The 15,358-nt window shown below is 41.8% G+C and overlaps 1 protein-coding gene across 1 annotated transcript; it reads left to right on the top strand.

The window, feature by feature from the left end:
• The first annotated feature begins 863 nt into the window (after positions 1-863).
• On the top strand, positions 864-5,942 carry LOC134485084 (sperm motility kinase Y-like). Its single transcript, XM_063280886.1, has 2 exons — positions 864-4,071; positions 4,803-5,942. Exon 1 carries the CDS (start codon positions 2,499-2,501, stop codon positions 4,026-4,028), a length of 1,530 nt encoding a protein of 509 aa, XP_063136956.1. The 5' UTR covers positions 864-2,498; the 3' UTR covers positions 4,029-4,071; positions 4,803-5,942.
• The last annotated feature ends 9,416 nt before the right edge of the window (positions 5,943-15,358 follow it).

Raw genomic sequence — 15,358 nt, 5'->3', positions numbered from 1 at the left:
AGAATTAATTTCAACTGTGTCAGCATAGCCACTCTGTTCCTTCTGGTCCCAGGTTGCACAGAGCTCCTTGTCCTCATACATGCCTGTTCCATCACTGGACCTTAATATTTAAAGTGAGCCCTACACTCAGCATGGACTTGGTTTTCTATACATCATGCCAACCTCTGTGTGATAGGAAGTGTCTGCCTGTATATGCATACCCCCTTATGTGCCTAGGTGTCCATGCATACCACTACCCCATGTCCTGTCAGAGGCCATCCTCTGACAGGTCCTCACGCCTGCATGTCAGACCACCTGTCTTCAAGCCCCAACCCCTCCCCACTCCACAGATGCTGAGCTTATAGGCTTTTCTGATGCACCCAACATTCGTGGGGGTTTTGGGGGATTGAAACTCAATTCCTTACCCTTGGGAGGCAAGTGCTCTGCCTATCCCTGCATCTTTGTCTCAGGTGTTTGATGATAACCTAGAGCCTTTCCTAGGATTTATGAAATCAGTGTCATCTTGATCGGTCAGTTTAGAAACACAGCTTTGTTTTTTTTTTAATTTTTTTAACAGTGTACCATTAGTTTGAGGCTAATCATTCAGAATTCAATGAAAAAGTGACACCCTGAGTGTAGACATGACAACTTTGAAGCAGGAGGCATAGAAAACATTCAAAACAGAGAACTGAGGAGAGGTAAACATCTTACAGGCTTTGATTTCTAAAAGCCTTAAAATTCTCCATAGCCCACAGAAGCCAGAGCCTTGAAGCCCTTCCCAACCATGTCATGACAGGTCCTATTGTGACCTCATGAGGAGCGACTGTGAGGCGTCCCAGCCAACAGATGTTAAGCTGTTGCCAGGCCTGGATTTCTTTGAGTGCTTTGAGAGGAGGTGTGGAGTGGAGCCCTCTGCGACTTGTTTGTATCTTGTGAGCTGTGTGTGGATGTATTGGATTTTACTGTACTGTGTATATGTGTATGTATCAGTGTGTGTAAGAGAGTGTGTGCTAACAGATTTGCCTGTGTGTGAGTGTGTGTACACTTTCGCTTGTGTGTTTGTCAGTATATGTAGGAGTGTGTGAGTTTACAGGTTTGTTTGTGTGCATGTTTGTATGTGTGTACCACCTCTTTTGTGTGTGTGTGTGTCCCTGTGTGTGTGTGTGTGTTTGTCTGTGATGTGCATTTTTCCAGGTTTACTTGTGTGTAAGTATGTGTGTGCCTGTTCCTACGTGATTGTGTTTTGTATGAATCTGGGCGTTTGTCTGTGTGTGTGCCTGTGTGTGTGTGTGTGTGTGTGTGTGTGTGTGTGTGTGTTTGTGTGTGCACGCACGTGCCCATCCCCTTTTGCCCCTTGTATCTATATTACCTGCACCTCAGTGCAAAAGAGTGTAGAGGCTAGAAGTCACCTTGGCTCCTGTTCTTGAGGAAGGTCCTCAACCTCATTTTCAAGACAGGCTCCCTCACTGGCCTGCAGCTGCCCAAGTACCTGTCTTGGGTCTCCAGTGGCTCCCAGGAATTTGATATGCCAACCCCATAATATCAGATTAAAGGCCTACGTAGACTGCTGGCTGCTTATTTATGGATTGATATTTTTTCAATGTGTTTAAGAGATAGAATTAGGCCATATATTCTCAAGACCACTGACTATTTCCTTATTGTGGTTTTGTTTTATTTATTTATTTATTTATTTATTTATTTATTTATTTATTTATTTATTTATTTATTATGGATTGCTGGATTCATTTTGGTGGTGGTTTTTATGTTCTCACATGCTATATTATTGCTTTGATTATTTACGGTTCTGCAGTCGGATGATTCACTCTATCTCCATTTTCAATGTCCTGCAGTTTCATCCTTTTACATTATTTCTGTTTCTCTATTTATTGAGTACAAGCAATCATTGGCTTAGACTTGATACAAATTTGCCCTTTGTGACACCTTGACTCTTTTTTTGTTTAAGGTTGACTGTTCACTGATATTTAACTGCCTTATTCCTTATGGTTGGTTAATTTTAATTTTCAGTATTTTGCTCTGGAGAGTTGTGGATTTTTGTGGATCACTAGGTCCTGAAATTCAATGGAGTTTTCCCTTAAGTGTTGGCTTTTTATATTTGTTTGTTTTGTCTTATACTCAGTCTTTCTCCTCTCATTTCTTTTATCTGACCTTTTTCTTCAAACAATCCATTCACAGTATTGATCAACTTTGGCCGCCCAATCCTATTGTAGTATAACGATTTTTATTTTCATCATTACATTTAGTATTTGTGTGCTCTTGGCTTTCTCTTTTGGGGATGGTTATTTGGGTGGCTTTTACTTATGATTCTTCATATTTCCCCCTGTTCATAATTTTATTCTATTTTTCTAGTCTAGTCTTTTCTTTGTTATTATTTTTTTCTTTTTGTTTCCTTTGTTTCTTTTAGGTTCCACATGTGTAATTTTAGTTCCTGAATTGCTCCATCTTTTTCATTATTTGATTCCATTTGTTTGTTATTTTTAGGTGGCATTAGTACTGATAAAATGCCTACAGAGACTGAGGAGGAGTTACCACCTTCTAGTCCCGATCCCAGTATCTCTCAGGAGGGAACCTTTCATTCCCAATATAAAGTACTGAAGACTATTGGAAAAGGAAGCTATGCCAAGGTCCTCCTGGCCCACCACCAGCTCACAGGAACCCCAGTGGCGGTCAAAGTTCTCCGAAAGAAGAAGCAGTGGTTCCGGCCAGCCATGACAGAAGAAAACATAATGAGAAAGATCAACCACCCCAACATTGTTTCTCTCTTACAAGTCATTGAAAACAAAACTAGAATATACCTCATAATGGAGCTGGTGGAAGGCCAACAACTCTACCAGTACATCAGAGAGTCAGGGCACATAGAGGAGGATGAGGCCCGGCAAATATTTGAACAGATATTATCAGCAGTGAGCTACTGCCATGGAAAGGGGATTGTTCACCGAGACCTGAAAGTGGACAATATAATGATTGATAAAAACAAAAAGGTCAAAGTCATCGACTTTGGGCTTAGCACCGAAACACAACCTGGACAAATGCTAAACCAGCACTGCGGTGCGTATTCTTTTGGTTCCCCGGAACGCTTCCTTGGACTTCTGTATGACGGGATGAAGAATGATATGTGGACAATAGGAGTGGTCTTGTATTATATGGTAGTGGGAAAGCTCCCATTTGATTCTGTGATCATCCAAGAATTACAAAAACAAGTTGTTGCAGGGGTGTATCCTGCCCCCTATGGGGTTTCAGAAGAACTGGAGAACCTCCTTAGTCAATTACTAACAGTAAATCCAATGTATAGACCAACAGCCAGCGAGGTGATGAAACACACCTGGTTCAAAGAACACGGGAAGGGGTTCACAGTTCGTTGTGAAGAACTGCTTCCCCTCAGGCCAGACCCTGAAATTTTGGGTGCGATGAAATGCATGGGATTTCAAGCCTCTGTAATAAAATACTCCCTAATAAAAAGAAAATATAATGAGGAAATGGCAACGTATTACTTCCTACAACAGCAGGCTCTCCCGGGGTATGGCTGCACAGCCCAGGCACAGCAAGTGAGTCCCATTGCAGCCCCATTTCCTAGCCTTGACCCTGCTGCTGCTTTTAGATTACAAAGAAAGAGGAGTGGAAGCCTGCCAGTCCTAGGCACCTTGCAGGTGTCATTCTCCCAAGGTCACGTATCTCATTATAGCCAGAAGGTTCATACAAAAGGAGGAAGAAGGTCAACTGTGGCTGGTCGTCTCAGGCCACAACCGATGACACCTACACAGGACCACTATCACAAATGTGCCATGAGTGTACCATACATTCAAACAACAAGCATCTTCAGTGAGAAGAGTAGCAACAAGGAAATAAAAGAAGATAATCTACTCTCCCACAGAGCCCCATTAGAGGATAAGCCCATCTCCAGCAGGGTCGGGCACAGAGGTTTTAAGGGGTGGACCAGGAATATAGCAAATGCCCTGATAAAGCTTTGTTGCTGCTTGCCAAGGAGAAAGAAACCTCGCCTGGGGCAGAACAGAATCTCTCCCCAGAAATGAGCCACAGGGAGAGTCCAGATAACAAGCAGCAGGCACAGCCCAGGTACCTTCGTGCTTTGTCCTTTCTAGTTTGCTCTATGCTGGTCCTTCCTCTTGTCTCTGGTTTCCATTTTCCCCACAATTCTTACCTTGTATCTTCTCTAAGTTCTTTTATGAGGTTTCCGCAACACCAAGCCTTCTCCCTCTTCTTGATTTCTCCTCTTCCCAGCAGGGACTCAATATGAATTCCCCACTCTACAGAGTTTTCTTGTTGACCCATCCCTTCAGATGGACTCCAGCTCCCCCTTAGGCCAATAGCTCCCACAGGGTGAGGACTAGAGATTCATGGGCTCATGGACTCATCCATGGGCTACTGGTTCTAGCACATGTGGTCATCAATCACAAGTGCTGCAGAACAGAGTCTTATGTTTTCAAATGTAACATCCCACTCCAGTAAGCCTTAAAATTAATAACAAGGTTTGTCACTGAATAAGTATCAACAACCTAGTTTGTGGGTTATTGTTGATGGTCAGAATCCTGCATGCATGCATATTGTTTTGCATACTGATTTTTTCATTCCTAAGACCTAGCAATTAATATATATTGTTACATATATATATATATATATATATATATATGTAACATTTCTAAATGATTTCTTTCAAAAATCTTAACTGAGAAGTAGAAGAGAAGATTTAATAAAATAATAAGGCAATCAAAGCTCCAAATGGTAATCTAAGTATTCTACCGCATAAGATTTTTGCTTAGAATAAATTGACTTTTTTTCTCTCACAGTGCCATCTTGAAATTCTGTCATGTCCTGAGAATAAACAGGAGGTGATTTCAGACACATGGCCAAGGAAAAGACACCAGCAGAAGCTACAGCACCAACAGGAGAAACAGCAATAGCACCAGCAGCATTAGCAGCAGAAGGAGGAGGAGGAGGAGAAAGATGAGGAAGAGGAGGATTCCCCAACACCAATCTCCTCCCTCCTCTTGATTTCTCCTCTTCCCAGCAGGGACCCAATATGAATGATGAGTTCCCCACTCTACAGAGTTGTCTTGTTGACCCATCCCTTCAGATGGACTCCATCTCCCCCTTAGGCCAATAGCTCCACAGGGTGAGAACTAGAGGGTCATGGGATCATGGACTCTTCCATGGGCTACTAATCCATAGAGAAACAGGCCTGTAATACCAGACACTCAAGACACACAGTAGGTAGGGGGATCAGAACTTCAAGGCTAGCCTGGTCTACATCATGAGTTTAAGATCAGCTTGGACAACTTAGTGACACCCTTTTTCTAGAGGTGAGGAGGGCTAAGGCTACCAACTCAGTGGTAGAGTACTCGTGGGGAAACAGACTGCTGTCCATTGACACCTCTCCTTCCTTGCTCGGAAATACACAATGGTATTAGAAGAGTCAAAGGTTCCTGGCCTAGCATCCACTATTCTATTTGCTACATCATTAAGGGTGCAGTATTTGGGGTGGAGTTTTTGGTATTTTGTTCAGGGATCAAATCTATGAAATAAAACTTAAGCAATACTCTCATTGCTGTCATAGTGGGAGGTGGATGATAAATGCTTGCCCACCTGCATCAGTACAAAGCTGGTTCCTTGGACTCCCTGCAAACACATCACTGCTAACTGTGTGCCTGGTATAGGCTTTTCCAGGACTATCCATAGCTTGAAAACCTTCCCTGCTATGGACCCTTGAGTGGGCATCCTGCCTTTCTCAGTCTCAGAATGGAGCAAAGATCCCCTGCTCACCTCTAGGCTCACAGGTCAGGGGCCTCTTCCATACCATAATGAACAAGACTGGCACAGCTGCACACACCTTGGAAAAAGAATGTATTGGCAACCCTTAACAAAAAAGATGGTTTTAACTTTCGATTATTACATTCTATAAAATAAAGGTATTTCCTGGTATAATTACACATGTCATTGATTGTGTGTGTGCGTATGTTTTTTGAGGTTGGAGGGGGATAATTCATTTCTCTAAGCCCCTTCCTCAATGCTGGGTGATAAACATTGACTCTCATATACATTTTAATAATTCTACATTTATTTATATATTTTTAAGATTCGTTTATTTTTCCAACTTTTGTAGCTCTTTCTGTGTGTGTGTGTGTGTGTGTGTGTGTGTGTGTGTGTGTGTGTGTGTAATTAGATATAATACTCAGGGTCAGTAATCCTACCCTTGAGCTACCTTATAACTTTTTATGTTTTAAACAGCTTTATTATGATATCTTTGACATATAAAGCTGATATGTGCTAGAGGTGAGCATCTTGATGTTCTTAAAGACATGTTCTTCCTCAGATACAGAACGAGAGCTGGCTAAAATCTTGCTACTCCTGCAGATTAACCTTGTCATGCACTGAAGCAATGGGGCACATACTAAGCACACTCCCTGAGCTGCTTCCTAGGTTGGTAGCACTGGCTCCATCCCAGGCACAGCTGGAGTGGGCAGCTGTAAGGTTGAGGACCTGCACTCAGGACACTGGGCTCCAGGAGCACCTCACCTGCTGGTCATCCTGTGTACCTCTGAATGTCACTCCTGGGTTCTCACTGCCTGGCACTTAACCATAGACACCACTGTAGAACTGTCTAAGGCCAGAAGGGCAAAAACATTGTTGTTATAAATTTCTACTATGGAAACATCAAATGTTGTGCTTCTTGAACAGTTTTATGAAATGAACCTGGGAGAAACGCAAGAAATATGGCCTGAAGTCTCTTCTGGAACTGCCACTCCAGCATAAGCGTCCACAGGCAGTCAGTCTCCTCTGCACTACCGTCCCCCTTGTTTTGCAACTCATGGATCTCCTTGCTTAGCATATCCCCAAGGTGCATTTGCTGTTGCTACTCCAGCTTCTTCCTGACATCTTATTTTTATGGGTCTGGAGACAGACTCCCCAGAGGACAGCACCTCTTTTCTGATAGTTATGAACTGCAGATCCCTGTGCTCAATAGTGGGGGGCTGCTGCAGGGACTACAACACCAGAATGACTGTTTCTTGGGGCCTCTGCAGTGTGGAAGGTTTTCCTCGTTTGTTCGGTGTGGTCAAAGATGAGAAGGAAGCAAGTTCAGGGAATGAGAGTGCATCTGTCGCCCTTTCCTCTCCTGCTCCCTGTGCTTCCTCTCTGCTTCCTTGTCCAGACAGGCCTTCTATATCTCAGACCACCACTGCTGCTCCTCACTCTTTTTTCCCAGCCACCTGTGCAGACTGGGATGCTGCCTTGTTTGCAGAAGGAGGGGGGAGTGGCAAATCCACTGAAATGCCACCAATATCTGGTGTAGTGGACCTGTGGTAGAGGAGGTGGTGGAGGGAGGTCTGTTCATATGGGCTGGGAGACAGTCACAGGGGTGGGCAGCACCTCTGCTGGGGTTTCCCAATGGCCAGGACCACTCTTGGTCAGAGTGGAAGCAGGGGCAACTGACTTGGAGGAAGGGTTCAGGTGCTCCTGGCTGCATGTGCTAGATTCCACTGAGGACCTCTGGATCCACATATCACTGTCACACTAGAGACCCTTGCCAGCCTCTAGTCAATGGAGCTCAAGTAGGTAAAACTTCCTGAAGCTCTTCCTTGGAAGGGGTAAGAGGCTGAGAAAAGAAAAGAGGAAGCTATACTACATCAGGGACTCACCAGAGATATTAGCAAAATTTCATGCATGTTTCTTCCTCACAGAGGAGGTAACAAAAACTGGGGAATGGTTATATAACCAGACCTGACACTGCTTTATGGCTCACTGGCCAAGTAGCCAGCTGTTCCTGTGTCTACAAAGGAATAAAAAGATTTTTTCTATACACTGATGCATGCTGTTTGTGGCATTGTCACTCCTGAAATTTAGCTCCTAACTTCAGGTCTAGGTAGAGGGGTCTGTTCTTGTGAAATGTAAAGAAGTAAACAATCAGATGCTTAAAACTGCATAAAAGGCATACTTTTTCCTCAGGTATCTGTTTTACAATCTTTTAAAAAGCATTCATGGGAGTTGACACCCTGAAACAAGCATTGCCATTTCAGGAAAAGTGTGATGGAGGGAAGATTTGTACAGTGCGTTACTGGGAAGACAGGATTGTAAAGGAAATAAATAAATGGTTTTCTAAAAAGCATGTATTTTAAATGCCCTGCTAAAAACTATAATTTTGACACTATGCTTTCAATAAAAAACATTTCACATTTTCTTATTTACTAATTTAAACTAATTCTCATTTTCCCAGATTCATTAATTTAGGATTAATTTACTTGAGTAGCGTAATAAAAATAAAACTGAAAATATAAAAAGTAAAAATAAAAGCTGAGTCAGGGGCAGAAGAGGATTCACAATACTGCACCTAACAGACTGTGAATATATCTAGTAAACCGTACCATCAGATCTGATCTGTATCATGATCCAGAAGTATTTCTCAGCATCATGCACTCAGTCTCAACTAACTTCTTCCTTGAAAAGCTGAGCAAGAGCTGTGGTAGGAGCTACTACATGGGACTTTTAGGGTCTCACTTTATAAAAATAATTTATGTGTATGAGTGTTTGCCCAGCATATGTGCACATGAATGCTTGACTGGTGTCCAAAGAACTTAGAAGAAGGTTTCAAATCCCCTGAAATTAGAGTTTTAGGCAGTTGTGAGCTAACACTGGTGTTGTAAAATACTGAAACATCTTTCCAGCCCCAGATTTTGATAACTTTTAGGAGGAGCCATATCTCAATACAGGATTACTATATGTTGGCTAACCTGGCTTGAGTCACTAGCTCTTACCTCTCTGCACCACGGAGGACAATGGCTGGGTAAGAAAGGTGGACAGGCAGTGAGAGAGGATGCCTTGATTTGCAACTTCCAGTGTAACCATGGAACTGGTTGTAGTCATGAGTTCTGCTGCCCTAGAAAGAAAATATAGAAACAGTGCTCACTGTCATAGAGGAGTCTATGTTCAGAATACTTATGCTTAGGTTCCTCAGCCTGGTTGCTGTTTGGGGAAATAAACCAGACTTTCAGAAGATTATGTCCTGTCCACATCACTTATGATAATTAATTATAAAACGGGTAAATATATTCTATTCTATAACATTAACATTAAGATATTTAAAGATTTTACAAGCTCTAAGTATATGTGTACATATTTATATAATTATTTAATAAAATGTTCTATACTAATATACATTCTTATGAGTGAACCCAAAATGAGATTCATGTGCTCTAAGAAATAGGGTTATAGTGAAGGTAAGCTTTTACCTTCACAAAGAGCTTTTACATCACTTCTTTTTGAATTCAAATTTCAAAATTAAATGCAAACTATCACTTCAGTACACTAAAACTAACCAATTAGTTGATGCGTTTAAGTGACCAATTAGTCATACCTTTCCTGAGAAAGTCCAACCAGACTAAATTCATCCACAATGAGGAGTTGGTCATGGGCACCTAGTTGTACAACCTGAGCCACCAGAAGGGTGTAGGTAGAAAAGAAAAAAGGCAGCGTCACTGGTTGCTGCCGCTGCGGAGAGCTCATAGGCAGCACCCCACGAGCAAACTTGAGCCTCGGGACCACAGGTAAGACCAACTTTTCTGCTGCAAGAGACCTGCCTGGTGAACTCAGGACACACAGAGGCAAAAATCCTCCAGGACCAGGCACTTCCAGGGTTTACCTAGAGTCCCAAACCCGCGGATCCCGAAACGCAGCAGCTCTCTGCTCCCAAACCCTGTGGGAGAGAGACCTCACTGCCTGGTCAGGTTGGCACTCCTGAGGCTGCAGAGCAGAAGAGACCACCAACACTGCTCACCCCTGCCCACATCCCTGGCCCAATAGGAAACTGTTTAAGGCCTCTGGGTTCCCGCAGAGGAGGGCCCAGATTCAGAAGGACCGCTGCGTCTGAGACACCACCAGAACCTGAAGGGACAGACGGGATAAACAGTTCTCTGCACCCAAATCCCGTGGGAGGGAGAGCTAAACCTTCAGAGAGGCAGACATGCCTGGGAAACCAGAAGAGACTGCACTCTGCACATATCTCTGACGCCAGAGGAAAACACCAAACTCCATTTGGAACCCTGGTGCACGGAAGCTCCCAGAAAGGGCAGCGCAGATCTTCCTGGTTGCTGCCGCAGCAGAGAGCTCATAAGCAACACCCCACGAGCAAACTTGAGCCCCAGGACCACAGGTAAGACCAACTTTTCTGCTGCAAGTGACCTGCCTGGTGAACTCCAGACACAGGCCCACAGGAACAGCTGAAGACCTATAGATAGGAAAAACTACACGCCCAAAGGCAGAACACTCTGTCCCCATAACTGGCTGAAAGAAAACAGGAAAACAGGTCTACAGCACTCCTGACACACAGGCTTATAGGACAGTCTAGCCACTGTCAGAAATAGCAGAACAAAGTAACACTAGAGATAAACTGATGGCGAGAGGCAAGCACAGGAACCCAAGCAACAGAAACCAAGACTACATGGCACCATCGGAGCCCAATTCTCCCATCAAAACAAACATGGAATATCCAAACACACCAGAAAAGCAAGATCTAGTTTCAAAATCATATTTGATCATGATGCTGGAGGACTTCAAGAAAGACGTGAAGAACTCCCTTAGAGAAACACAGGAAAACATTAATAAACAAGTAGAAGCCTACAGAGAGGAATCGCAAAAATCCCTGAAAGAATTCCAGGAAAATATAAATAAACAAGTAGAAGCCCATAGAGAGGAGTCACAAAAATCCCTGAAAGAATTCCAGGAAAACACAATCAAACAGTTGAAGGAATTAAAAATGGAAATAGAAGCAATCAAGAAAGAACACATGGAAACAACCCTGGATATAGAAAACCAAAAGAAGAGACAAGGAGCTGTAGATACAAGCTTCACCAACAGAATACAAGAGATGGAAGAGAGAATCCTAGGAGCAGAAGATTCCATAGAAATCATTGACTCAACTGTCAAAGATAATGTAAAGCGGAAAAAGCTACTGGTCCAAAACATACAGGAAATCCAGGACTCAATGAGAAGATCAAACCTAAGGACAATAGGTATAGAAGAGAATGAAGACTCCCAGCACAAAGGACCAGTAAATATCTTCAACAAAATCATAGAAGAAAACTTCCCTAACCTAAACAGATACCCATAGGCATACAAGAAGCCTACAGAACTCCAAATGGATTGGACCAGAAAAGAAACACCTCCCGTCACATAAGAGTCAAAACACGAAACACACAAAATAAAGAAAGAATATTAAAAGCAGTAAGGGAAAAAGGTCAAGTAACACATAAAGGCAGACCTATCAGAATCACACCAGACTTTTCACCAGAAACTATGAAAGCCAGAAGATCCTGGACAGATGTCATACAGACCCTAAGAGAACACAAATGTCAGCCCAGGTTACTGTATCCTGCAAAACTCCCACTTAACATAGATTGAGAAACCAAGATATTCCAGGACAAAAACAAATTTACACAATATCTTTCTACAAATCCAGCACTACAAAGTATAAGTAATGGTAAACCCAACATAAGGAGGCAAGCTATACCCTAGAAGAAGCAAGAAACTAATCGTCTTGGCAACAAAACAAAGAGAAGAGAAGCACAAAAACATAACCTCATATCCAAATATAAATATAACAGGAAGCAATAATCACTATTCATTAATATCTCTCAACATCAGTGGCCTCAACTCCCCAATAAAAAGGCATAGATTAACAAACTGGATACGCAACGAGGACCCTGCATTCTGCTGCCTACAGGAAACACACCTCAGAGACAAAGACAGACACTACCTCAGAGTGAAAGGCTGGAAAACAACTTTCCAAGCAAATGGTCGGAAGAAGCAAGCTGGCGTAGCCATTCTAATATCACATACAATCAATTTTCAACTAAAAGTCATCAAAAAAGATAAGGAAGGACACTTCATATTCATCAAGATAAAATCCACCAAGATGAACTCTCAATCCTAAATATCTGGGCCCCAAATACAAGGGCACCTACATACGTAAAAGAAACCTTACTAAAGCTCAAAACACACATTGCACCTCACACAATAATAGGAGATTTCAACACCCCCACTCTCATCAATGGACAGATCATGGAAACAGAAATTAAACAGAGACGTAGACAGACTAAGAGAAGTCATGAGCCAAATGGACTTAACAGATATTTATAGAACATTCTATCCTAAAGCAAAAGGATATACCTTCTTCTCAGCTCCTCATGGCACTTCCTCCAAAACTGACCATATAATTGGTCAAAAAACAGACCTCAACAGGTACAGAAAGATAGAAATAATCCCATGCGTGCTATCGGACCACCACGGCCTAAAACTGGTCTTCAATAACAATAAAGGAAGAATGCCCACATATACGTGGAAATTGAACAATGCTCTATTCAATGATAACCTTGTCAAGGAAGAAATAAAGAAAGAAATTAAAGACTTTTTAGAATTTAATGAAAATGAAGGTACAACATACCCAAACTTATGGGACACAATGAAAGCTGTGGTATAGAGGAAAACTCATAGCGCTGAGTGCCTGCAGAAAGAAACAGGAAAGAGCATATGTCAGCAGCTTGACAGCACACCTAAAAGCTCTAGAACAAAAAGAAGCAAATACACCCAGGAGGAGGAGAAGGCAGGAAATAATCAAGCTCAGAGCTGAAATCAACCAAATAGAAAAAAAAAAAAGGACCATAGAAAGAATCAACAGAACCAAAAGTTGGTTCTTTGAGAAAATCAGCAAGATAGATAAACCCTTAGCCAGACTAACGAGAGGACACAGAGAGTGTGTCCAAATTAACAAAATCAGAAATGAAAAGGGAGACATAACTTCAGATTCAGAGGAAATTCTAAAAATCATCAGATGTTATTATAAAAGCCTATATTCAACAAAACTTGAAAATCTGCAGGAAATGGACAATTTCCTAGACAGATACCAGGTACCGAAGTTAAATCAGGAACAGATAAACCAGTTAAACAACCCCATAACGCCTAAGGAAATAGAAGCAGTCATTAAAGGTCTCCCAACCAAAAAGAGCCCAGGTCCAGACGGGTTTAGTGCAGAATTCTATCAGAACTTCATAGAAGACCTCATACCAATATTATCCAAACTATTCCACAAAATTGAAACAGATGGATCACTACCGAATTCCTTCTATGAAGCCACAATTACTCTTATACCTAAACCACACAAAGTCCAACAAAGAAAGAGAACTTCAGACCAATTTCCCTTATGAATATCGACGCAAGAATACTCAATAAAATTCTGGCACACCGAATCCAAGAGCACATTAAAACAATCATCCACCATGATCAAGTAGGCTTCATCCCAGGCATACAGGGATGGTTTAATATACAGAAAACCATCAACGTGATCCATTATATAAACAAACTGAAAGAACAAAACCACATGATCATTTCATTAGATGCTGAGAAAGCATTTGACAAAATTCAACACCCCTTCATGATAAAAGTCCTGGAAAGAATAGGAATTCAAGGCCCATACCTAAACATAGTAAAAGCCATATACAGCAAACCACTTGCTAACATTAAACTAAATGGAGAGAAACTTGAAGCAATCCCACTAAAATCAGGGACTAGACAAGGCTGCCCACTCTCTCCCTACTTATTCAATATAGTTCTTGAAGTTCTAGCCAGAGCAATCAGACAACAAGAGGAGGTCAAGGGGATACAGGTTGGAAAAGAAGAAGTCAAAATGTCACTATTTGCAGATGATATGATAGTATATTTAAGTGATCCCAAAAGTTCCACCAGAGAACTACTAAAGCTGATAAACAACTTCAGTAAAGTGGCTGGGTATAAAATTAACTCAAATAAATCAGTAGCCTTCCTCTACACAAAAGAGAAACAAGCCGAGAAAGAAATTAGGGAAACACCACCCTTCATAATAGACCCAAATACCAAAGTAACTCGATGTGACTTTAACCAAGAAAGTAAAAGATTTGTACAATAAGAACTTCAAGACTCTGAAGAAAGAAATTGAAGAAGACCACAGAAGATGGAAAGATCTCCCATGCTCATGGATTGGCAGGATTAATATAGTAAAAATTGCCATTTTACCAAAAGCGATCTACAGATGCAATGCAATCCCCATCAAAATACCAATACAAGTTAGACAGAACAATTTTCAAATTCATCTGGAATAACAAAAAACCCAGGATAGCTAAATTATCATCAACAATAAAAGGACTTCAGGGGGAATCACTATCCCTGAACTCAAGCAGTATTACAGAGCAATAGTGATAAAAACTGCATGGTATTGGTACAGAGACAGACAGATACACCAATGGAACAGATTTGAAGACCCAGAAATGAACCCGCACACCTATGGGCACTTGATTTTTGACAAGGGAGCCAAAACCATCCAATGGAAAAAAGATAGCATTTCCAGCAAATGGTGCTGGTTCACCTGGAGGTCAACATGTAGAAGAATGCAGATCGATCCATGCTTATCACCCTGTACAAAGCTTAAGTCCAAGTGGATCAAGGACCTCCATATCAAACCAGATACACTCAAACTAATAGAAGAAAAACTAGGGAAGCATCTGGAACACATGGGCACTGGAAAAAATTTCCTGAACAAAACACCAATGGATTATGCTCTAAGATCAAGAATCGACAAATGGGATCTCATAAAACTGCAAAGCTTCTGTAAGGCAAAGGACACTGTGGTTAGGACAAAACGGCAACCAACAGATTGGGAAAAGATCTTTACCAATCCTACAACAGATAGAGGCCTTATATCCAAAATATACAAAGAACTCAAGAAATTAGACCGCAGGGAGACAAATAACCCTATTAAAAATGGGGTTCAGAGCTAAACAAAGAATTCACAGTTGATGAATGCCGAATGGCTGAGAAACACCTAAAGAAATGTTCAACATTTTAGTCATAAGGGAAACGCAAATCAAAACAACCCCGAGATTTCACCTCACACCAGTGAGAATGGCTAAGATCAAAAACTCAGGTGACAGCAGATGCTGGCGAGGATGTGGAGAAAGAGGAACACTCCTCCATTGTTGGTGGGATTGCACACTGGTACAATCATTCTGGAAATCAGTCTGGAGGTTCCTCAGAAAATTGGACATTGAACTGCCTGAGGATCCAGCTATACCTCTCTTGGGCATATACCCCCAAAATGCCCCAACATATAAAAAAGACACGTGCTCCACTATGTTCATCGCAGCCTTTATTTATAATAGCCAGAAGCTGGAAAGAACCCAGATGCCCTTCTACAGAGGAACGGATACAGAAACGTGGTACATCTACACAATGGAATATTACTCAGCTATCAAAAACAATGACTTTATGAAATTCGTAGGCAAACGGGTGTAACTGGAAAATATCATCCTGAGTGAGGTAACCCAAT

The sequence above is a fragment of the Rattus norvegicus genome, chromosome 1 (assembly GCF_036323735.1).
Source record: "Rattus norvegicus strain BN/NHsdMcwi chromosome 1, GRCr8, whole genome shotgun sequence".
NCBI lineage: Eukaryota > Metazoa > Chordata > Mammalia > Rodentia > Muridae > Rattus > Rattus norvegicus.
Note: the sequence above shows the minus strand (reverse complement) of the source record. Positions and strands in the feature narration are given on the sequence as shown.